Source organism: Sus scrofa, chromosome 3 (assembly GCF_000003025.6).
Source record: "Sus scrofa isolate TJ Tabasco breed Duroc chromosome 3, Sscrofa11.1, whole genome shotgun sequence".
Lineage (NCBI taxonomy): Eukaryota > Metazoa > Chordata > Mammalia > Artiodactyla > Suidae > Sus > Sus scrofa.
The window spans coordinates 53314989-53340176 of NC_010445.4; the positions used below are offsets into that span (position 1 = coordinate 53314989).

Genomic DNA, 25188 nt, shown 5'->3' on the forward strand with positions numbered 1-25188 from the left:
AGATGAAAGAGCTATTTCAGCCTTGCAGACAGATGCTGCTGTTGCTGCTCTGAGCAGTGCTGAGCACTTTCATTTCCGGTCCCTTACCCATCTTTTTCAGCATCCCTAATGAATGACCCACAGTTGGCAGGGGGGCTTGCCCGCCAGTGAGCAGGGGCTTGGGATGAGGACTAGCCATCCCAAGGGTCTCTCAAGCCCACCGGAATCTGCAGGTCTAAGTTATTGTGCTGCAGACTGGGAGGGCTACAGAATTGGGACATGATTTTGTAAGCAGCGCAGAGCTTATAAGCGGATATTCCAAATTGGGTTGGACGGACAGTTGGTTTTGGAGAGGAAGGAGTGTCAAAAGCAGGGTACCAGAATTTGCAACATGATGTGATCTTGGAGGGCATTAGGCTAAGTGAAAAAAATCAGCCAGAGAAAGACAAATACTGCATGATATCACTTATATGTGGAACCTAAAAAAATACAACAAACTAGTGACTATAACAAAAAAGAAGCAGACCCACAGATGTAGAGAACAAGCTAGTGGTTACCAATGGAGGGAGAGGGGCAAGATGAGGGTAGGAGATTAAACAGTACAAACGTGTAAACTAAATAAGCTATAAGGATATACTGTACAGCAAAGGGAATAAAGCTAGTACTTTATAATAGAAATAGAAAATAACCTTTAAAAATCATGAATCACTATGTTGTATACCTGTAACTTACACGATAGTGTACATCAACTATATCTCACACACACACAAAAAAGCAAAGCATCAGAGAGCCCCCCTCCCTTTTTTTCTCTCATCATCCAATTGACATGCAAATGACAATCTGCCTGTGACAGCTTCACATGTAATTCTGGGTCCTATCAATGTTCTAAATCTGGTCCTGGCAAGTGGGGCTCTTATGGAACAATTCACAAACCACTTGATAGTGCTCCAAAACCGCCTGGGCCCACGGAAGTCTTGTCGCCCTTCCTCACGTTCCTCTGGCTCTCTTGCTGCCTCGCACCTCTTGGAAATGTGCATCAAAAAGAGCTAGGGAGGAGTTCCCCTTATGGCTCATTGGCTTAAGGACCTGCTCTCTGCAAGGATGTGGGTTCGATCTCTGGTTTCACTCAGTGGGTTACCAATCTGGCATTGCTGTGGCTGCAGCTCCACTTCAATCCCTGGCCCCGGGGAACTTCCACATGTCGCAGGTACGGCCATGTTAAAAGAAAAACGCTAAGGAGAAGTCTAATCTTTCCATTCACGCTAGGGGTACCATATGCTGGTAGAGGTGACCACACACAGGGACACTGACACCTGCCATGCACAAGAGCACAAACGTCCCCTGCCTCCCCCTCCTGACTCCTTCCTGGGATGGAGGCTGGCTTTAGGAAGACCTCCAAGGTGACCTCTGCCCCATGTCACCTGTCTGCCTCAACACAAGGTATTTTCCTTGTAGGACACGTGTGGAGAGCAGAGTAGGGGATGGTGAGATGCGAGGTGACGCTGGCACTCCCTGGGTTGCCTGCCCACTCCAAGCAATCGGGGGGCTGTCCATGACCCACAGTTATCAGGGAAAGTGCATTTGCTGGACTGGGGCTTCTGCTCTTTTATCTTCTCCTCCTTCCCCTTCCCTTCCTACTGTCCCCCACCCTCTCCTCCTTTTTTTTTTTTTTTAGGGCCACACCTGTGGCATATGGAGGCTCCCAGGCTAGGGGTCAAATGAGAGCTACAGCTGCCAGCCTACACCACAGCCACGGCCATGCCAGACCCTTAACCCACTGAGCGAGGCCAGGGATTGAACCTGCAACCTCACGGATCCTCGTTGGATTTGTTTCTGCTGCGCCACAACAGGAACTCCTCCTCCTTTACAACGACTTGACCTGCATTCCCTCAGTCTCTATCCCAACAATCTCCCTAGCCTTGTTTCTGCCCCAGCGTCTTGGCAAACACTCCCAGGCACTGTCGCTTTTCCTCTGCCCTTTGACCTCCCACCCGTGGAAACGCAAACAGAACCCAGGTGGGACACACCCAAGGATTGGAATGACAACTGCATTTCTGGAGCAATAATAACAATAATAAGAACAAGAGTCCAGAAGAACAATAGTGCCAGGTAGTGCCACGTGCGGGGACCCACGCGGGGCAGTTCCAGACCCGCAGAGGCAGGACGCTGGCTTCCTCATAACACACCACATAGTGCAGAGGTTGTGATTGCTCCAGGTCCACAGCCAGATGCTAGTGGGGCCCGCACTGTGAACCCAGGGCCTCGGAAGGTGGGTGAGGCCAAATGGCTTTGCTGGGAACTTGCCTGCCCCCACCCCTGCCCAGTTCCACCCCAATCAGAGCAGCTTTGACATCAGACTGTATTTAAAAGTGCTGCTGCTGAAACACTGGTGTTTAAGAATACCCACGCCATATCAGGCCGCATTATAAAAGTCTTAATCAGAATCTCACTCCTCAAAGCACCCAGCTCGGATTTTGCCAGAGAAGCTATTTCAGGTGGCTGCTACAAAGGCAGGGGAAGTTTAAGGTGTGTGGTCCAGGTCTGATTGGCTCCCAAGGGAAAGAGTGAGGGCCCAGTGTTCTCGAGGTGCCAGCCGTGAGCTTCCAAAGGGTTAGTTACTTCTGGTATTACTCTTATTTTCTCAAGACATTTCAGGACACCCAAGCATTAGTCTCTTGTTACATTCCTGATTGTAGCCTTTAAAAAAAATTCACTGACATGGAGTTCCCACATTTGTGCCATGGGATCAGTAGCGTCTCTGGAGCGCTGGGACGCAGGTTCAATCCCTGGTCTGACACAGTGGGCTAAGGATCTGGCGTTGCCACAGCTGCAACATAGGTTACACCTGTGGCTCCGATCTGATCCCTGGCCATGCCATGGGGCGGCCAAACAACAACAAAAAAATTACTTTTTTTTTTTAATTGTAGTGTTGACTTACAATATTGTGTTAATTTCCACTGTACAGCAAAGTGATTCAGATTTATATATATATATATATATATATATATATATATATATATATACACACTCCTTAATATTCTTTTCCATTATGATTTAATATAGGACATTGAATATACTTCTCTGTGCTATACAGTAGGACCTTGTTTATGCCCTCGTGTCTAATAGCTTACATCTGCTAACCCCAATCCCCTCCCCCTTGGCAACCAGAAGTTAGTGACCTTTTTTCCTTTTTTCTTTTGTGTGCCCCATGGCATATGGAGTTCCCGGGCCAGGAATCAGATCTGAGATGTGGTTATGACCCAAGCCGCAGCTAAAGCAACGGCAGATCCTTAACCCGCTGTGTTGGGATCAAACCTGCCTACCACTGCTCCTGAAATGCTGCTGATCCTGTTGTGTCACAGCAGGAAATCCAGTGGACTTTTTGATAAAGAGAATTTATTTATTTTCTTCTGTTTTAGGGCTGCACACAAGGCATATGGAGATTCCCAGGTTAGGAGTTGAATTGGAGCTACAGCCACTGGCCTATACCACAGCCACAGCAATGTGGGATCCTAGCTGCATCTGTGACCTACATCATAGCTCACAGCAATGCCAGATCCTTAACCCACTGAGCGAGACCAGGGACCAAACCTACAACCTCATGGTTACTAGTCAGATTCATTACCACTGTGCCACAATGGGAACTCCTTGATAAAGAGATTTAGCCTAACTTAGAAACATGTTAGCCACATGCTATGAAGCAAGACCACCACTTACACAGATAACCACCTCCTAAATTGTGGATTTTGTTTTTGTTTTTCCCTTTCCTTGATAGGATGCTCTAGTGAAAACATCAGTGAGGGGAGAAAGAGAACATTTTAGAATCTCCTTGTTTGCATTAATGGGCGTGAGAACTGGCTGACTCGAAAGGCTAGTATTATGCAAGAACATCTTAAAAATATGGCTACTATTAAGTATAATATGCCTAATAGGCTAAGAAGTGTTCCTGTTCATTAAAATGAGGTTCAATACAGGAAAACTTAGAATTCCAAAAGGGCTTTAATTGCACCTCAACTTATTATAAAACAGAGTTATTCTTTCCAATTCTGGATCCAAAACTTGAAGGAATTCTCATTTCATGTGTCTTTAGATTAAACTTGTTCATTTCATACCAACTGTGCCTTGGAAATTTGAAGAGAAAAAAAAAGTTCTTTTTTTTTTCCTAATGAGGATGAATATAGCTCATTGTAATTAGTCAACTCTGGATGGGTAGCTTTTACGTCCTTACTTACGCCTAACTCTGGCAAGAAGCACGTGCTAGCACGCGTCTTTCTTATTCCGGAAAAACTCGTGAGGTTGCTGTTAATGGGACGTATGTTCAGAAAGAGTTTTCATCAGTGGTGACAGATCTGCCCCAAGACAGACGTCCACACTTTGGCAAGAATGTGGCCAAGGGCACGTGTTAGTGAACTGCCCCCTGGGAACTCCTGTGTCCAGAGAGGAGGTAAAACTCGATATTCCATAAAAAGATTGAAATCAGAGCTCTGGCCAGTCAGCTCAGCTCAGCTGCCCTGTTGTGACACAGACTGGATGGCCATTGTTTCATGCAGCCTCTGGCCAGCCCTCAGCTTGTCAGAAATTTTCCTAACGCCCTGCTGAAACACATACCCAGGTCCCTCTTCCCTGCTGACCCCCTGACCTCTCCATCTGGTAACTTCCTACCCATCCTTCCAGGCCCAGCTCAGGTGTCACCTCCTCCAGGAAGCCACCCTGGACTTCCCCGGGCAGAATGCTTTACTAGGTCTATAAAAACACTTGTCCTGGGAGTTCTCTGGTAGCTTAGAGGTTAAGGACTTGACATTGTCACTGCTGTGGCGTGGGGTTGATCCCTGGCCTGGGAACTTCCACATGCCACTGAAAAACTCCCGCATGCCTACCATGGCGGTTTCTCTGTTTACATGCCCACTGTGCCCTTGAACTCTGAGACTAAGAGCGAGGACTGTGCTAGGAGGATCTCTGCATCCCTCACAGGCACTCACTGACTGACCCAAATAGTAACTCGCTGAATGCTGTTGAAACAAGGAAGGAATTACTCAGCAAAGCCCTGAGCCTTCATTTTAAAAAAGCCCAAATGTGATATTTATAGTACTGGACACATGGCTTTTAGATCCTTGCAGAGTCTTCTTATAACAATTGGCCGGATTCCTCTAACACTTGGCCTGTTCTAAAATGTCATGGCCAATTAGGGGTCGTAAAAAAAGAGAGGAACATGGAAAAGTGACAGAGAGATGAAGACAGACTGTTAAAGGGATTGAGAGACAGATGCTGGAGTGGAGAAGCGGGAGGGAGGGTGGAGGTGAGAAGGGCGGGAGGGGCAGGGGCTCGGTGCTCCCCACCTGCACACGGGGAGGAAGAGTCCCCACTTGGGGGCCTTGGTCTGGACCCTGCATGTAGGCGCCAGCACACCCACACCCTCAAGAGACGCTACCATCCTGTCTTGGGGAAGTGTTGCCCCGGGTTTCCCTCGCCCCGAGTTCCAGACTCACCTGTGCCATGGGGGCAGGTGAGCTCTGCAAAACCGTCTGGGGCAGGAGCTGCTGTGTGAGGTCACAGGAGGATGGGGCAGGCAGGGGAGCCTGGGGAAGAGAGAGGGGCTTTGCTGACAAACACAGCCGCTTTGGGGCCATAACAGAACGGACGGGGCGCTGTCTCTCAGCCGGCTGCGTCCTCTGGCTTCCAGGAGGCCCCTCTGCCCTAGAGCAGATTGCTCACTCCTGGAAGGTACATCCTTCCCAGAAAAGGTGGGGCCACAGGCTGCGCTGCTGCCCTTGTGGGACACAGAGTCAAGGCTGCTACTCCTGGTGAAGGATGCGGGGCCTCCCGCAGCTCCATACCTTCTCCCCCATCTCCTGCCTCCTGTTTAGGCTCCATTCTTAGTGGATTTGGTCACTCTTCTCCCAAACTGATAAATTCCTTTTTTTTTTCTCCTTTTTAGGGTTGTACCTGTGACATATGGAGGTTCCCAGACCAGGGGTTGAATCAGAGCTGTAGCTGCCGGCCTACCCCACAGCCACAGCCATGAGGGATCTGAGTTGAGTCTGTGACTTTCACCACAGCTCACGGCAACACTGGATCCTTAACCCAGTGAGCGAGGCCAAGGGTTGAACCCACATTCTCATGGATACTAGTTGGGTTCTTAACCTGCTGAGCCACAACGGGAACTCCCCAAATCGATAAATTCTTAGCAGTGTTGTCTAACAGAAAAAATGGGGACTAATAACCAGTGTTGGTTTGCGTGGCCTTTCACTGACCACTATAGCAGATGGACAGACCGCAGTACGTGTGTCTATCTGCTGACTCACACAGGCAGGGAATGTTGCAGCAATTTGGCCAGACTCTGCCTGGAATCTGATAAAGGGGGTCTTGGAAGGTCAACTGAGTCATAGACCTCGTTCCCTGGTCCCTTGGGTGGGCCAGGGCCTGGGAGAGGGGGAGACAAAGTGGAGACACAAGAAACCTCAGCCTCTTTTAAAACTTTCCTCTTCTAAAAAAACCTTTTTAAAAAAGTTTTAAAACTTTTAAAATTCTTGAGAGTCAAAAGAGTCTTCTTAAGTTTTTCCCCAACTGTCCTAGGCCCTCGGGACTATCAAAGTGGCCCCAGTGGAGAGCCACCCCCAGGATGACATCAGGAACCAGCGCAGCAGGGACGGAAGAATCGTGCCACCCAGAGCAGCAAAAATCGGTGTACAGCCAATATCAGAGGAGTGACCGTCATAGCTCATAGGCCTGGTGGAAGGTGGCTGGAGACAAAGAAAGTGGTTTTTGTCATGTTCTGTTTGAAAGTAGAACATGTCACCCAAGCTGTTCGGCGGGGAGTGTATGACTTTTGTGGTGATGGCAAGAAGGAAGGGGACACTTTCCGTCCGTCTCCAGAATGGCCTCAAGGGATCAATCTGAGGTGGTTAGTCACTACCTGGATGTGGCCCCTAAAATTTGGGGACACTTCTGCCATGGACAGCGAGGTCTGTGTCCCTCTCTGTGGGTGAGCTTGTGGCTGCCAGGACCCAGAGGTATAACGGAGGTGACCTTGCGGGACTTCTAAGGCCAGGTCATAGGAAGCCATGCAGCTGCTGCCTGACTTTCATGGAAAACGCCCTCTCCAAGTGTCTCCTCTTGGCACCCAGAGGGTGGAGAAGGCTAAGTCCCGGAGAGGCCCATGCCAGCCCGCGGAGGACGCTGTTAGCTGGGTCCAGCCTGCAGCTAGGGATGAGGACACTGGAGGCGTGGATGCCCAGCCCTGGCTGGGGAGGCCTCTGACACCAGGCAGCAGGGATGAGTCACCGGCACCTGGCCCTTGCTGAATTCTTGCCCCTAAAGCTGAGAACCTGGAAGATGGCCCTTGCTTTTTTTTGCCACTGAGTTTGGTGTGGTTTATTCCATGGTGATGGCTAACAGAAGTTATCTTTCATCCGTGATTTTGCACGCAGCCTGGGGACTTTCTAGGAGCCTGCTCGCTCCTGGCTGTTCTGGAGAGGCTGGCATATGTCAGGGACACAATCTGATCTGTGCACAGGGACACTGTTGTTGACACCAATCCTCTCAAACATTTTCACTGGAGGGAAATGGGATCCCAAACCAGAGGCTCTTAATCATGTGTCCCCAGGTTTGAGGTTTTGAGCTTTCTCTTTAAAACGCCTTTGGATTTTGCACTATACAACCATGTGAATTTGGAATAAAAATATTTCAAATTAGTTACCTCTTAAACTACTTAGCCTCCCATCCCTGTCTGCTGTCCATACTCTCTAGGTAACAGTTGCTTTTCTGGGAAGATGCAGCACAGTCCTGCGGCCTTGAAAAGTTCAAGGTCATACACGTACCGGCATGGGGGCTGCCTGGTTGAGCCCTGGTCCGGGGAGCTCTGGGGCTGATCGTGGCAAAGCCGTGGTGCTGGTGTCCGACCTCAGCTTGCTCGGGGTGGCTGCAAAAAGGCAACAGTTACCTTTCCAGCTTGCATACACTCAGCAGCTTTCCTATCAAAAGAGGACAATGACCACACTGTGCACGAAACAAGGGCCTGACTGGAATCTGATGAAGGGAACCCAGCAGGGATGGAGGTGGTTCTGAGAAGCACAAATGTCCTGCCAGCCTCCAACCTCACTTGGGAGCAGGCAGATGACAGCAGAGCATCCCCAGAGCATCACCATAGGGTTCAGCCACCTGCTTGATCACACCACCACCAGGTCTGCCTATCACCTGTCTGTGTCACCTTCATGTAGCCATGGAGGAACCAGAGTGTGGGGAGGTGGGAGTCAGGAAGCCAGCGGGGGTGGGAGGCAGGGAGGCAAGGAGTTGGTACCTGATGGCAACCTCTGCTTTGTGGCAGGACCACCCTGCTTCTCTTGTGGGTGGAGCCCTCGTGGGACTCTATACACCACCCCCCATCGTTCTGGCAGAATCACACTCACAGGGGGGCTCCGACATGGCTGTGCGCGAGGATTTGTGGGAACTTCTTGAGGATGCCGATGGTGAGTGGCTGGTGTTAAGGCCCGCGGTGCCCACATCGAGTGCATTAAAGTGCTGCTGAGGTTCCAGGCTGGAGCCCTTGTCCTGAAACACACATGTGCACACGTGCATACAAGCACATACACACACATGCACAGAGTCCATATTTCAGCATCAAGATCATGGCCATGAATCATGTTACTTTAGTTATCTCCTAAATGTGCAGAAAACTTTGGAAGGTGTTGAGAGAAATACTGTAGCTGTTTAGAGATATTCCAAACACATTCGGGTGAACTATTGATACAAATACGGAACCTAGCATCTTTGAGGAGCTGGCAGCCTGTAAACTGTCTTGATTACACTTTCTTGACTTGTATTTTGAAATTTTTTATTTTCATAATTGTCTTGGCATTTTCTTTTTTCCTTAAAATTGTCACTTTGTGCCCAGAATCCTCACTTTTCCAGAAGTAGGGGGAGAGACAGGTTCTAGAAACAAGGTTGCAGGTGGCACTGCATTATTACTGCTCCAGTGAAACAAATGCCTTTGGACACTTCTGGTCAATGGCTCCCCACTTCTCTTCCTCTGCAACCTCAGGGCCCAGAGCAGAGAACAGGTAAAGAAATGGCCAACAGTCTGCTATCCCAGAGTGGAGACCAGGCAAAGGGCCAATGTTCTCCTATCCTAGTCCTCTGGATCCTGACTGATGCTGGTCCCCAGGATGCCTCTGCCTCAAGCTTAGAGTGATAAGAAAGCAGCTGCGGGTTTCCAACCCCAAGGAACCATCTTTCCTTCCTGCAAGGCTTAGGTGTCAGAAACCCAAGGAAATGATTACAATGGTTTTTAAGCCAAAGAAGAAACATGGTGAATACTCTCCGGAGCCAGGCTCCTACCTGGTCACAGAGGGCAGCAAGATTCTCCGGCTGCTTGGACAGGCTGGTCCAGTCCCCTAGGCTCAGGTCTTAAATCCCTGTGTGTGAATCTACCAGTGAGGGGGCGCCACTGTGTGTGCCTGAGGGCTGAAATGTTTCAAGAACTATCAGCCTTTGTGCAAAACAGAACCACAGGCTGTGCCTGGCCTTGCTGCTCAGTGGCAATTTTGAGACCTTGCTGCTTCATCACAGAGCCGCCCCCAGGTTACACCCCTCAGAATGGGGTCCCTGGCCCATGGCTGCTGGCAAATTGCGTGCTCCTGGTCAGCAGAGGAGCGAGGACAGGAAGTGAGAACAATAAGCACTCACAAACTGCTACAGCGTTTGCCTTCACTTCACATCCAAGCAGTGGGGTTTGCAATTTACAAAGCATCCATCAGGGACAGATTTGAAATTGAAAAACCAAACGGTCCATTACCACTGATAGTTTCAAGAGCATGGTCCTGGGAGCTTTTGCTTTAAAAGGGGCTTCTTAATCTGGCAGCCTGAGATCATATATGTGTGTTTATACATATGTGCGAGTTTATGAGATGTTCCACTGGGCTCTATTATTCCCAGAGGATCGGAAACCTCGACAGTGCATTTCTGACTGATACCCACCCGGCCTATTTTTCAGCTGTGATGTACGGTGTGTCTAACACCTGACTAGTAACAGCTTAATTCCATTCTTGGACATGATGCCTGATGCACTGCGTGACGGAGCTGGGCAATAAACACGCCCATAAACAATGACAGGGGTGCTGTATCTTCGTGCTTGCTGGTAATGAATCACCGTATAACCCATCACCATGCAGCCTGCCAGCTGGGGAGGCTCAGAAAAGATGTGACTGCTCTCTGGTCTTTAAAGGGCATTTCTCCCTCTTCCCATCTCAGTTCCTGATGGACCAGAGATGCCTTTGCTGAACCACTGTGGCCGTGGCAGTTTCTGGCCAGAGACTCTGGACTCTAGGTCATGGGCAGGCCGAAAACTGAACTCCATTTCATCAGTTTTAAGAGGCCCTTTTCCTCCCATGCTTTGACATATCTGAAATTGGGATATGTCCTTCAACAGTGATGAGAAATCCTGACTTCTCAGACTGGCAACATTTTCTCTTTCTTAATGGAAATAAAATAATGGTAGATCTTACAATTGATGGCTTCTTGGCTTTGATACAACCCTCTCTCTCTTTCTGGCTTTCTCTCTTTTCCTCCCACCCTGTGCACCTGCTTGAAGCATGACCTTTGAGAAACAGGGCCCTGGTCTACTGGCAAGTCTCCATTGAGTTGTTTGACACGCCAGGAGCAGCGATGAGGGCAGCCTGGCCAGAGGGGCCCAGAGAACTCAGGCTGGGCAGGGAGGGACGTCTGGGCTTTGAGGAGAAAAATACCTCCCCATACCTCTCATATCTCCCTGTCCACTCGCATGCCCAGACACAGAAATGGAAAGTTTATCTTGTCACTGATTCCATCAAGGGTCCTGTCACTGATGCCATCAAGGGTGTGCGGGAGTGGGGGGGCAAGTACCGTGGGATGCTTGTCTAGAGGCAGAGCAAGGGGGCTCAGGCTATAGGGGAGAGCAGGGCACTTGGACTACTCCTCACCTCAAAATGATGATGCATCTGTGGGAGGGCCGCAGAGTGAGCATATTACAGGCAGACCTCATTTTATCGTGTTTCACACTGTTGTACTTTGCAAACAGTGTGATTTTTTTTTTCCCACAACTTGATGGTTTGTGGGAACATTGCATCGTCAGATATTGGCTGGCATGTTTTAGCAATAAATATTTTTATTTTGTTTTGGATTTTTTTTTTGGGGGGTGCACACCCAAGGCATGTGGAAGTTCCCAGGCCAGGGATTAAACCCCTGCCTATGCAGTGACAATGCCAGATCCTTAACCTGCTAAGCCACCAGGGAACTCCAATAAAGTATTTTTAGGAGTTTCTGCTCTGGCACCACAGGAATGGCAGCATCTTGGGAGCACTGGGATGCAAGATTGATCTGCAGCCTGGCCAATGGGTTAAGGATCTGGTGTTGCCACACTTGCAGTATAGGCTGCAACTGTGGCTCGGATCTGATCCGTGGCCTAGGAACTTCATATGCCACAGGGAAGGCCAAAAAAAAGAAAACATATATAAAGTATTTTTAAATTAAGGTGTTATTTATTTTAAAAAACAACACTACTGCACACAACAGACTACTAATAGTGTAGACATAACTTTTAGATGCACTGGGAAATTAACAAATTTGTGTGACTTACTTTATCTAGCTTGATTGCAATGATCTGGAACCAAACCCACCGTTTCCCCAAGGTCTCCCTGCACAGCCCTTCTCGTGAGGCGGGAAGGCCGCCAAACCAGGCTTTGAGTCCAGAGACTGTTTCTTGCACAGCTCTGGAAGTTCCCAACCTCAGTGGCTCAGGGACATTAGCTACCTTCTCTGTGTGCCTCTGCCTCATCAGGGGAACGAGGACAGAAACTATGCCCACCTCCCAAGAGCCTCATGAAGAGTGAAGAAGCAAATACCCCCAAAATCATGTTGAACAGGAGCTCAATAAATACGACTTGCCTTTTTTAGGGTTATTTATTTTTTTTGTCTTTTGTCCTTTCAGGGCTGCACCCAGGGCATGTGCAGGTTCCCAAGCAGGGGTCTAATCAGAGCTGTTGCTGCCAGCCTCCACCACAGCCACAGCCACGCCAGATCTGAACCGTGTCTGTGACCTACACCACAGCTCATGGCAACACTGGGTCCTTAACCCACTGAGCGAGGCCACAGATTGAACCTGCAACCTCATGGTTAGGGTTCCTATTTTCATGATCACAGCTCATGGAAGATTCTACTGGGCCAAACTTTGCCTTTATTCTCTGCTGGGGGTCAGAATACCTTTAGTGCCGAAGGGTGGACGGCCTCCAGCGGCGGGTCTTCCAGAGCCAGCTCCTGCCTCCTCTCCACCCGGACCTCCGCATAACTGCTCAGGAAATCAAGAGACCCCCGCTGGAGGTGGGACATCCCAGTAGGACATCAGCAAAAGGGGCTTGTGCCATATGTCGAGGGTCCTTTTGTGATACCCTTCCCAGAATAGCCACCCCAAGAAGGTCAGCCCTGTTACTTGTTTGAGCATGCGGGTTCTTTCTGTGCTTAAATTCTGCTGGAGTGACTTCTAATGTGACAGCCAGAGGTATTTTCCTTTCCAGGATATTCTTATTCCCTTTTCCTTTACTTCTACTCTACACTGACCCCCAAACCTCCAAACATAATTGTATGTATGTATGTATGTATGTATTTATCTTTTTAGAGCCACACCTGTGACGCATGGAAGTTCCCAGGCTAGGGGTCAAATCAGATCTGCAGCTGCCAGCCTACACCACAGTCACAGCAACACCAGATCCAAGTCGCATTTGAGACCTATGCTGCAGCTCGAGGCAACACCAGATCCCCAGCCCACTGAGGGAGGCCAGGGATCCAACCTTCATCCTCATGGATACTAGTTGGGTTCTTAATCCACTGAGCCACAATGGGAACTCCCATAATTGTCTTCAGAAACATATTTTCATCTATGGGATGAACCTCAGCCCTCAAATAAATAGAACTCTTTCTTAAAACCTACTCAGTTTGGACTATGCCTAAGTGACATATAACTTTTTTTTAAGTAGTTACAGACTATGATCACAGACCACAAAACTTCAGGACGTTTTCTCTTGACTAAACCTAGAACTATCCAGACCCAGACTGCTGATTAGTCTATGGACCCACTTATTGAAGAGCATGGATAAATCCATTCAATGGAGTGATAGCCAAGGGACCGAGCCATGGTCCTACATGGAGACACAGGGTGGGCAAGGACCCGGGGAGTGGCAGCAGGTGCTCAGGTCTCTGGAAAACTCGTGACCTCACTGACTCACTAGGTCACTTCCTCCTTTCGCTGAGAGTCTCTTTGTGGGATTTGGGAGATGGAGGATGGACAGGAAGAGCAGGGTCCAGGGAAGAGTCTACAGAACAAGGTGTCGATGGGGCAAAAGGACCCTCTTGCAAAGGCCCAGGTAGAGGGGGGACTGGCCATGGAATCAGAGCCACTGGCTGGGGGCATGCTCAGGGGTGGGCTGGGGAACCAAGATCAGGCCCCTGAGCATGGGCGTGTTTGATGATCAGGGTCACTGGCCAAGAAATACCACTGGCCAAGAAATACCAGCATTTCCTATCTCTCCTCTTTCTCCACTTGCTAAAGAAGAGAAGGTTACTTGTCAACTATATATATATGCTTGTGTATATGGACAGTGTCTATCCATCCAGGCATCCATCATCCACCCATTCATCTAGCTTCCATCTAGTGATCAATAATCCATCAATAATCTATTATCTATCAGTCACCTATATATCCACCATCTATTATCTATCAATCTATTATATATATATAAATCATCTATTATCTACTTATCGATCATCCATTATCCATCTATCAATAATCTATTATCAATCATCTATCTATCCATCATCTATCATCTATTATTTGTCTATATAGCAATCACCTAACATCATCATCTGTCTATAAATCATTATCTACTTATCACCTATTATCTGTCAATCAATAATCTATTATCTATCCATCATCTATTTATCTATCATCTATTATCTGTCTATCACCTACCTGATCTACCCATTAGCTACCTATTAGTCATCTAGATCTCAGGTACGTGTATGTATATAACACAGTATGAATGCATGTGTGTCTCTCCATCAATCATTTGTTACCTACCATCTACCTGTTATGTACATATATAAAATGCAGTCCTTCTTTCTTTACTTTCTTTACATTTTCTCCTCTAGTCCAGTTTAAAACTGATTTATGTTCTTAAAAATTTGCAGTTGGGAGAAAAAATACTCCTCTCCCTTCTGAGACTGTGACCGTCCGTAGGCAGTATCTATGAAATCCCAAATATGCTGCCTCCTTTGGGAGCCCCGCCCACCCACACTGGGCTGGGGGCTCCCGGAGGCCCCAAGAACCCCTGGAACCCTCTCTCACTGGCAGCCTGGCTCTTGTGCCAACCCCGGCTCGGTTGCCAGCAAGAGTTCTTAAAGCATTCAAAGGAAAGGGGATTATGTCTTTGAGTTATTTAGAGGCAAAAATTTTAATTTTCTTCTCCAAACAGTGACAAGGGAAGGCTGAGGAATGGATGAAGATGAGCGGAAAATATGTAAGTAGGTCACTGAAGCGGGTAACTTACTCAGTAACGTCCTGGCAGCCTGGGAGAGCTCAATGAGGCTTTCAGAGGGGCCTGACAGGGCTCCAGGAGACAGGGTGGGCCCTGGGAGATCAGGGCTGGGGGTGGGGCCGGGAGGGAGCTGAGCTCTGCGGATGACCCTGCTCACTGCAGAGCAGGGCACCAGCCCTGGGTTTGCCCCCCAGACACGGAGACCAACTGAGGCCGCTGGGGCTCAGACCGAGCTCCTGGGGTCGGGGGGGGGTGCCCTCCCACCCCCGTCCCGCACCTGACCACTGAGTGCGTGCACACGATGAACTCGGGCTTGGAGTTCCACTGGTGATAGGTGATGTAGTAGTGCGTCTGCAGCCAAATCCACTGCTGCCCTTTGGTCAGAAACCGGTAGCAACACGACTTCCCTTTGCCAAATTGCATCACTGTTAACAGAAGATGGAGTCTGCACATAACAAATGTTGAGACAAAAATGCCCCCCCCCCATTACTGTTAAAAAGACCAGCTTTCAAAAAAGACAAGGCCACACACAAATCGATCATTTCCCCAGTCGTGATGGGTTTGAAGTGACAGTCAAGATCACTGTAAACCCTGGAGTTCCCGTCGGGGCTCAGTGGTTAACGAATCCACAACTAGGAACCATGGGGTTGAGGGTTCGATCCCTGGCCTTGTTCAGTGGGTTGAGGATCTGGCGTTGCCGTGAGCTGTGGTGTAGATGGCAGACGCGGCTCGGATCCTGCGTTGCTGTGGCTGTGGTGTAGGCCGGTGGCTACAACTCCGATTAGATCCCTAGCCTGGGTACCTCCATATGCCGCGGGAGTGGCCGAATAAATGGCAAAAGGACCAAAAAAAAAAAAAAAATCACAGTAAACCGTAATGAGTTCTGAAACAAGAGGAAGGATCCACCTGCTTTCCCAAATGCTCAGAGGCTTCAGAGAGCCTGAAACCAGGGCAGATTCTCCAAGTGGAGTTTAATTAAAGAGAGGCCCTGGCTTTCCTGGTGCTCATCTTCCTGCTGCAGGTGGAGTGTATTTGGCACTGAAGAAGCGCAGTGCCAGAGAACTGGACGGAAAATAGACCTGACAGCCGGTGGGCCAGTGGATCCCTATGGCTGTGGCTCCACCCTGGACTCTCAGCCAATGGGGTTCTAGAGCGCCACCCGCAGGTGCTTTCCATCGGGTCACACCCACGCGCAAGCAGCGTGGAGCCCCTGCGGTTAAACCTGTCGTGGTTCCCTAGGTGCGCCAGCGCACATGTGAACCATCAGTATACGCTGAAGGCTGAAGCCCACGCAGGGCAGAAAGCTGGACCATGGGTCCAAGGAAGAAGAGTTGGGTGTCACTGCCTTGGCGCCTGGAATTTAGGTGCCCCTTTAGGCACAAGGTCAAGGGAAATCCTAACTAGGAGAGGAACACCGCCGAAGGAGGTACCGACTTGGAGAGTGTGATGCATGCAGGGAGGGAAGCTGGGCAGAGGGGCTCCAACAGAGCAGAGATGTCCTGCCCCATCACAGTGACAGGTCCTCAGACCATGAAGGCAGGTCTACACCCACAGTGGCCGGGCACCACTGGAAGAGTCAGAAGCAGCCAGAGGCTTGAAGTAGCCTTGCTTCTCCCATTTCATGGGCCCCCAGAACACTAGGAGCTCCTGTTAAAAGGATGCTCTAATTGCAAAGACCCAGGGGGCAGGACACTAAGAGGCCATACATGTAGCAAACTCTTCATGACACCTGTGCTCTGCTCAAGGATCACCTTTGAGAAGAAGGGGTTAACAGTTCAAAGATGAGCCTTCAAACTTAACAGCAGATCCTCATCCAACTTAAGCCTGTTTATTTTTTGGCCATGCCCAAGGCATGCGGAAGTTTCTGGGCTGGGGATGGAACCCATGCCACAGCAGTGACAATGCCAGATACTTAACTCACCGAGCCACCAGGGAACTTCTCAAGCCTGTTCTTGCATCAACAGGAATAGCAGAAGAGTTCCCACTGTGGCACAGTGGGTTAAGAATCCAAATGCAGCAGCTTGGGTTGCTGCGGAGGTGCAGGTTCAATCCCCAGCCCAGGGCAGTGGATTAAAGGATCCGGGGTTGCCACAGCTGTGGTATAGATCAAAGCTGTGGCTCATATTCAATCCTGGGAACTTCCATATGCCCTGGGTGTGACCACTGAAAAAAAAAGAACAGCAGAGGAGAAAGTGATAATGGTTCTATAATGGTTCCATAGACAAGGCATCTAGCGAGACACAGTGTTGGTGGTCAAGCCATGTATCAGGAGCCATAGGTCAATACTGCTGGAAATGTTCCTATTCAAAGGTAGCCCTCAGCACCAAGTGGAATGGTTAATTCCTGGCTCCTGCTAAGGAAGAAACCAGATGTGCTGTGGTTCTCCTTCCTGCACCACGAGCCCCACTTCCTGTCCCTTTGCCAGCAGAGAGCCTTTCTGGACCCCTGTCCCGCAGTGGGGAGAAGGCTCCTCCCCTAAGCCCCTCAATATCCCTCTCACATCCCCTTGAATGCACCAACACGTGATTCTGCACTGTTGGTATTTTTCCATCACACCTTGCTCCTGCAGGGCAGCAAGGAGATTCTGGTTGTCTCTATGTCGCTGGCCTAGCTCAGTATCTGGCCTGGAGTTTGTGGCCCACACATATCTGCTGACTCAAGAAGAGTTACATGAATTCAGCCTTTTGTCTGAAGTGAATTGCCTGACTTAGAGAGGGAAGCCAGGCTGGGGGGGGGGGGGACTCCAACAGAGCAGGGATGTCCTCAGACCATGAAGGTAGGTCTACACCCAGGGTGGCCTGGCACCCCTGGAAGAGCCAGAAGCAGTGGTGACCTGAAAACCAAGTGATCAAGCAGCACTTTAGTTTTTTCCGTGAGATGAAAGAGCGCACACATCTGCTCTGTGGGGCACTGGGAGGGGGCTTGGCAGGGGGTAGGCAGAGCAGAGTCAATTCCAGAGGGCAAAACATGGGGGGTGTCCAGCCAAAGGACCCCCACCAATGCCTAGATTGTCCCAGAGGAAGCAAAGCCCTTTGTCTCCAAAGAAATCAAGGAACACGCTGTCTGGGCTCCATGGAGAGAGCCTGTGGCCCTGGGCTGGGGCCAGGGGGCGGTACTCACAGTGCTGGTGGCACCTGGCCAGGAGTTCCAGATCATCGACGTGGTAGTAGTCATAGCCCGAGGTTCCCAGAACTTCAAAAGGCAGGTATCCTATGATGGGAGGGGCTCTGCCAAGGACAGTGGGGTCATTCATCAGAGAAGAAGCACCACGGGGCTCACTGAGGTAGCCCATGAGGGTGCAGGTGGCCCATGAGGGTGCCAGACACTCTCCTCCCCCCTCCCCCGGGTCTGTTCCAGAATGCACGGTTGGTAACAGGCCAGGGGCCTCATTTCTCAAGAATAAGGGCAGGGAAATAATTTTGCAATGGTCCAAACCGGAGAGGCTGTGTTTTCCAAAGTGCTCATAGTCTGGGGCATTTTAGATACTCCGTTGCCTTGGCAAAACTTGGCCCCACAATCATAAACGTCACTACTACTGCATAATTAAAAATAGCTATAGATTGGAGTTCCTGTCATGGCACAGTGGAAACAAACCCAACTAGTATACATGAGGATGCAGGTTTGATCCCAGGCCTTGCTCAGTGGGTCAGGGATCTGGCATTGCTGTGAGCTGTGCTGTAGGTTGCAGATACGGCTCAGATCCAGTGTTGCTGTGGCCGTGGTGTAGGCTGGCAGCTGCAGTTCCTATTCATCCCCTAGCCTGGAAACTTTCATATGCCCCAGGTGTACCCCCCCAAAAAAGAAAGGCAAAAAGATAGCTACAGATTGGGTCAACCCAACCCATAGTGTTAAGAAAAAAGAAAAAAAAAAAAAAAAAAGAGGGGGAAGGGGAGATTTCTAGTTCTTAAACTGTGAAAAATGTTACCAAAAAAAAAAAAAAAAAAAAAAAGAAAGAAAGAAAGAAAGAAGATTGGGCTAAAGGAACAAAGGGTGTTGACAGAAATGAGTTACTCTCACATGCTCCTGGTTCATGGGAACTGGAGAGGGTCCCAAGTAGGCTGGGGGTGGGTGTACCCCAAAGATGTCCCAGGCTGTGGCACTAGCTGTCCCAGGATGCTCAGACCCAAACCCAGGGCACATCCACAGGTGGGACAAATGCAGTCAAGAAATCTCCAGCCCCTCAGCTGGGTACCACTTATCCCACCACAGGAGAGCTCTTTTCCTTTGAAGGGACCGGGCCCAGCTTTCCTCCTTCCGAGGAGACCCTGGCTCATGCACACAAGCCCTTGAAAAGGACCCAACCCAAACATGTTTTTCTTTTCACAAACCTGTGATCCAGAAATAAAAATTTCCATTCCAAGCTATGCCTTGAAGTGAATTCCTCTAAAGGCTCGTCAACGATGCACATTTCCTGTATGAGCAGGGAGAAAAAGATTGCTTGGGGGTGCCAGATGCTCTCCTCCCCCTCCCCCCGGGTCTGTTCAAGAATGCATGGTCAGTAACAGCAGTTAAAACTGTTTAGAGCAAGTCTCCAAGTTGTGTTGGACTGAAATTTCATCATCTGCAGCTAATTTTGAGATTAGCCGATGCTAAATTTATTTCACAAGCTGGAGAAAAATACCTAAGAGCCAAAATGTCATACCACTCCCTTCCCATTATTGAGATGTGCGGGAAACATGTGGAAAATGGCTTTTCATCTGAATCTGAATTACTAATTTAACTCAGCACTCAGGCCATGGATGTGAAAGCAATCACAGAGGAGAGATGCCAGAGCAGCCCTGGGTTTGACTCAGTTCTCACCTCTGCCCACCCTGAGTGGTGTCAAGGTCAGAGTAAAGGGTGGGAAGGTTTACAGAGTTCTAGAAGAGCATTGGCCAGACGAAGAGCAATTGATGCTGTGCTCAAACAAAATGGCCAGCAGGAAAGTGAAGTTAGAGGAAAGAGCTTGTGCGGTTGTCACCATACCGAAATAAGACATTTACCATTCTCAGCATCAATGCCACGTTCTTATTCTGCCCCATGGAGACGATGAACTACTTATAACTAAACGTGACTCGATCATAAGGGGGCTGCATGATCAATTCTCTCCAGGTACTTGCCTTTAGGAATTGTGGTGTTGCCAGGCGAACAGTGGCGATGAAGCAGACTTCCTTGCCCAGGGGGACTCGGCAAGGTCTCGAGAGGGCGCTGTCAAAGCCGTTACAAGAGGGGCTGGGTTCTGGGTGGAGGGGAAGAGAGACAGGTCAGATGCAGTACAGCAAAGCCAAGCCCCACCTCATACTACCAGAGGCTTTGGGTCCATGAACTGTCTCATTCCCATGGCAACTCAGGGACGAGGGTGCTACTATTAGCCCCATTGCACAGCAACCTGAGGTTCAAGGCCAACTGAGCTGGAATAGGAACGACACACTACTCCCTCACTTTTACTTACCCTGCCTCCACTGAGGTGACAGTGCCGAGAAAAATGCCCTGCAACGTGAGCTGACAGCCCTATTCTGCAGAAGGGCCTGCATGCGCACACCAGGTGGTGTTTTATTATTTTTTTAATTTTTAATTTTTTTGGCCGCAGCTGTGGCATGTGGAAGTTCCCTGGCCAGGGATGGAACCCACGTCTATGGCAGTGTCAACGCCAGATCCTTAACTGGCTGAGCCACCAGGGAACTCCCAGCAGGTGTTTTAAGGGTGAGTTCCATCATCAGACGGTGTTTCTGATACAGATGGGCTCGGGGGAAGCAGGGGTCTTGACACATGGTGACGCCCCTGCCCCTAGAGTAGCACAGCTGGGATTCAGGGGTGTCTGCCCTGAAACCGCCCCTCGGAGCCCAGTCTGCAAGCGCCTGGCCTCGGCTACTGAAGAAACAGGTCAAGATTCAGGGGGATCCCCACAGGTCCACAGTGTCCACAACAAAACTCGATGCCCAGGTGACAAAACCTGCTCATGGCGTCTTACATATTAAGTCTGGGAGGGCGTGACTGTCCTTATTTTATACATGAGGGAACGGAGGCCCAGGAAGTTTATCTGTATTAACCAAGGTCACTCAGAGTGGGAACGAAGCGCAGGGACTCCACCCATGTCCTGGGACACCAAGACCCCGGTTTTAATAGGGCCGAGAGGGGGCTGCTAGGCTCCCGCCCACAGGATGCTGAGGCCACACCCCCGGGGCGGGGCCAAAGGAGGTACCACTTGGCATCAGCGGTGGTTGCCCTGGGAGCCGTACACCTGTCTTCAGGTGACTGTAGGAAATTGCTTTACTTTCTGGGCCAGAGAAAGAGCCTACTATTTAAGGTGGAGTTTGCTAGGTGGGAAAAAGAGCCCTAATAAATATGAGAAAAGTCAGCTGACCGTGTTTACAGAATTCTCACCACATTCCCCAGAACCTTCTACAGGACGGTCCCTATCCCAGGTCACCTCATTCAGAAACTCAGGATTAAAATCAGCCACCAGCACTTTTTAAAGCTCCCCAGATTTACTAACATGCAGCCAAGGTTGAGGATGACTTTTCTAGATCATCTATACTACTTCCTTGTGTTTAAAATGTAGTTGATGATATCTCTTAACTCTGAATTTGTAGATTAAATGTAGTTATGTTTTCCAATTTAAGGACACATAAAGCATCAGAAAATGAACGGCCTTCTAAAATGACATCTGCAAGAATTTCTCCGGGAGTTCCCGTCGTGGCGCAGTGGTTAACGAATCCGACTAGGAACCATGAGGTTTCGGGTTCGGTCCCTGCCCTTGCTCAGTGGGTTAACGATCCGGCGTTGCCGTGAGCTGTGGTGTAGGTTGCAGACGCGGCTCGGATCCCGAGTTGCTGTGGCTCTGGTGTAGGCCGGTGGCTACAGCTCCGATTCAACCCCTAGCCTGGGAATCTCCATATGCCGCGGGAGCCGCCCAAGAAATAGCAACAACAACAACAAAAGACAAAAAAAAAAAAAAAAAAAAAAGAATTTCTCCAGATTTTGGCTTTGCAGTCATTTTTTTGTCTTCAGTCTTTGCAGGTTTCTAAGTGATTCTACCCATAGTGGGTCTACCCATTAACATGAAAAAATTCATTTTACCAAACACAGCCTCTGCATGCATTCACCTAAACACTAGTGTTTCTAAACATGAAGAGAAAGTGGGTAAAATAAAAAAGAGCGGGCCTGGAGTTCCTGACATGGCTGAGCGGAAACAAATCAGATTAGCAGCCATGAAGACACAGGTTCAATTCCTGGCCTCACTCAGTGGGTTAAGGATCTGGCACAAATGCAGCTCAGATCTGGCATTGGTGTTGCTGTGGCATAGGCCAGCAGCTCCAGCTCCGATTGAACCCCTAGCCTGGGAACCTCCATATGCCTCGGGTGCAGGTCTAAAAAGACCAAAAAAACAGTGGGCCCGAGAGAATTTATATCTGCCAGTCCTCGGCTTAGATCACTGCAGATTAATTTGCAGGGTGAACCAAGGAACGTGTCAAGGGAAAGGAAAACAATTCCACACAAGGAAGTGTCTGCAGATGTGAACATCTGAGTAATTCAAAAAAAAAAAAAAAAAGATGTTAAAAAATTTCCCAGATGTGAAATATCTGCTCTGCTCCAATCTGAGACGTGGGCCGCCAGATAACAACTTAATTCGATTCTTTCTCCTCTTTCTCAATAGCTAGACCTTCCAAGCAAACTTCCCAGGACCTCCCAGGAATTTAAGAGTAAGTTTCTCTAACCTGTCACTAAACCACTAGCCTTGTTTGAGTGACCCTTTCGGCTGTTCAGATCATGTGCTCTTGTTGGTGAGTGCCGACCTCGGTGACTTACTGTGAGGAGGAAGAGACAGGAAAAGGGTGGCATAGGAAATACCAGCCCCCAACACCTTCTTCCAGGGGCAGAGCCCGAATTGTGGAAATGAAGTGGATGTTGTGCAGACTGTGCTGCTGCCTGACTGCCTCCCGAGGTGGTTTGATCTGTTCCCTGATAACTTGGGCGGCTTTAAAGGTGAAGATGCATCCCGAAAGGGAAATGTCGTGATTGCTCAGTTAGATATTTTAAGGAGAGGCCCAGACCTGAGCTAACTCTTTTGTTTTCTTTTTTCATTGGAAAATGTAATAGAGAGGTTTTGTTAGTTAGTGGGTTTTCAACTTCAAGAGATACCAAATCCAACTAACAGGTGCTTCAACCATTAAGATATTATTTTATATATATATATATATATATATATATATATATATATTTGTCTTTTTGCCTTTTCTAGAGCCACTCCCGCGGCATATGGAGGTTCCCAGGCTAGGGGTCTAATTGGAGCCACAGCCACCAGCCTACACCAGAGCCACAGCAACTCGGGATCCGAGCCACATCTGCAACCTACACCACAGCTCACAGAAACACCGGATCCTTAACTCACTGAGCAAGGCCATGGATCAAACCCGCAACCTCATGGTTCCTAGTCAGATTCGTTAACCACTGAGCTATGACGGGAATTCCAGTATTATTATTTTTTAATAAGAAGCCCAGAAGTAGCTTCAGGAATGGCTCACTGTTTTGTGTTGCAAAACTCTTTTCTTTTCTTTTCAGGGCCACACCCTCGGCATCCAGAGGTTCCCAGGCTAGGGGTCGAATCAAAGCTGCAGCGGCCAGCCTACACCACAGCCACAGCAATGCCAGATCCGAGCCATGTCTGCAACCTACACCACAGCTCACGGCAACACCGGATCCTCAACCTACTGAGTGAGGCCAGGGATTGAACCTGCATCCTCATGGATACCAGTCAGGTTCTTAACCTGCTGAGCCGCAACAGAACAGTCCAAACTCCTAAACAAATTTCCCCCATGAAACCTTAAGCAGGTGAGGGCTTGACTGAAAGTGAATGTGAATCAAGGCTAAAGGTTATGACACAGGACAAGGGGGAAACCAAGGGACACTTTACACCTTATGGCAGCTGCACCTGAAATGCCTTGTACTCTGGCTGCGAGCTTCTGGCCTGTTCTAGATTCCCCATGAACGGCTGTGCCCAGGGACTGTCTGGTAACCTGGAGCCCTTAGAGGAAGTTCTCCCACACGTCTCATCCCAAGGTAGATTGAAAGGAGTAATTAAGGATTTCATTAATGATTTCAATTTAAGCCACAGAAAAACTATATCTAATTACAACTGGCTTCCCCAGCATCTCAGAAGGATTAACCACTCGATGCAAACACAGCACCATCGGTTTCTTCGCATCCACGATGCTCCCTGATTACTACCGTTACCCGCCACTCAGCACATCCACACGCCTGCACAACATTCGTGCCTGAGAGAAAGGCGATTACTGCTCGCTACTCGGCCCCTCACCCCAAGCCTCCTACACAAAAGGGATCTTAACTCTTGCCCAAAGCTAAAGAGCTAGCCTTCCCATCAGCAACAGGAACTGGGTAGAGGTTTATCTGTCTCCAGCTCTGGACTGGCATCTGGTCCCCAGCAGGTGTTTAGCATGTATTTATTGAATGACCCTTACGAGCTGACCTTTTACCTCCTGTCCACACCACAGCTCAAAGCCCAGTTTGGGAAGAGACCCTCTGTTCCTTGCCCGCAACCGTCCCGCAGGCCTTGAGGCCCCAGGGCAGCTGCCCTTCCATAGCCCAGCCCGGTGCTGCTGCTGCCTGGCTTGCTGATGCATGAACACTGCCAGAGTTCCGACTGTGACTCCGTGGGTTAAGGACTGGACATAGCGTCCGTGAGGATGCAGGTTTGATCCCTGGCCCTGCTCTGTGGGTTAAGGATCTGGTGTGGCTGCAAGCTGTGGGGTAGGTCGCAGACGCAGCTGAGATGCAGTGCTGCTGTGGCTGTGGTGTAGACTGGCAGCTGCAGCTCTGATTCGACCCCTAGCCTGGGAACTTCCTTATGCCTTGGGTGCAGCCTTAGAAAGAAAAACAAACAAACAAAAAAGAGTAAGGTCCCTAAATCTCACTTGTGATAAACGTCTAAAATTCTGGGCTGGAGTGTTAGAATGTCGAGGGAAAAGCGATTTTCTTCACCTTCATGAGAAATCCCCTTCTGCTAATCACGCACCCTTGCCAGGCTCCCTCTTTCCTCTCTCTTCACAGACTGTTTTCCCAGGTATGTGGTGAAAAGCCAGCCAGGTGCCTGGACCCTTAGCAGAACAGCAGCAAACTCATCCTGTGCCATGTCTGGGCTGGGCCACCACCCCACTTGCTGGGCTAATATGTGGTTCTTCTTGCCTTTCTGCCAGTTCTGTTTGGCATGTGGAAGAATGACGTTGGAGAAAGGCCGAGAGCCACAGGGCGAGCTGGGGGTTTGCGATGTGCTGGACTGAAAAAAATGACTCTCAGGGGAAAATACACGTCTTAAGTTTCTTCTTTGCCCCGGCATTCGCCAATGAACATGAGCATCTGTTGGGGCCAGAGGCTGGCCATGGCACAGATAAGATTTCCGTCAGATGTCTGGGGTACATGGCGCTGGATTATCAGAAGCTCAAGGCCTCATCCCCTGTCCTCCAAGTCGGTATCTCATGCACATTTTTATCACAACTATTGGACAACCTGTACAAAAGCTCCCTGCTCCCATGCTGAGACAAGCAGAAAGATGTGGCTGATAAGGTCTGACCATTTCTTAAGGCTCCATTTCAACCAAGGCCCACGCAGGACCAGGTCCTTGGTAATAATTTGTTCTTGATTGTGATTGTGATTC

At 49.3% G+C, this 25188-nt stretch overlaps 1 protein-coding gene across 3 annotated transcripts in view; it reads right to left on the reverse strand.

Moving 5' to 3' along the window:
* NPAS2 (neuronal PAS domain protein 2) overlaps window positions 1-25188 on the reverse strand; it is a 191571-nt gene that overhangs the window by 16184 nt on the left and 150199 nt on the right. For all 3 annotated transcript variants that reach the window (XM_021087167.1, XM_021087169.1, XM_021087168.1), the window contains exons 8-15: window positions 19637-19755; window positions 18866-18948; window positions 17658-17764; window positions 14815-14962; window positions 12211-12295; window positions 8385-8526; window positions 7797-7897; window positions 5466-5555 (exon numbers count right to left, since the gene is read on the reverse strand). In XM_021087167.1, the coding sequence (XP_020942826.1) occupies window positions 5466-5555; window positions 7797-7897; window positions 8385-8526; window positions 12211-12295; window positions 14815-14962; window positions 17658-17764; window positions 18866-18948; window positions 19637-19755 (875 nt within the window). The remainder of the gene's footprint in view (window positions 1-5465; window positions 5556-7796; window positions 7898-8384; window positions 8527-12210; window positions 12296-14814; window positions 14963-17657; window positions 17765-18865; window positions 18949-19636; window positions 19756-25188) is intronic.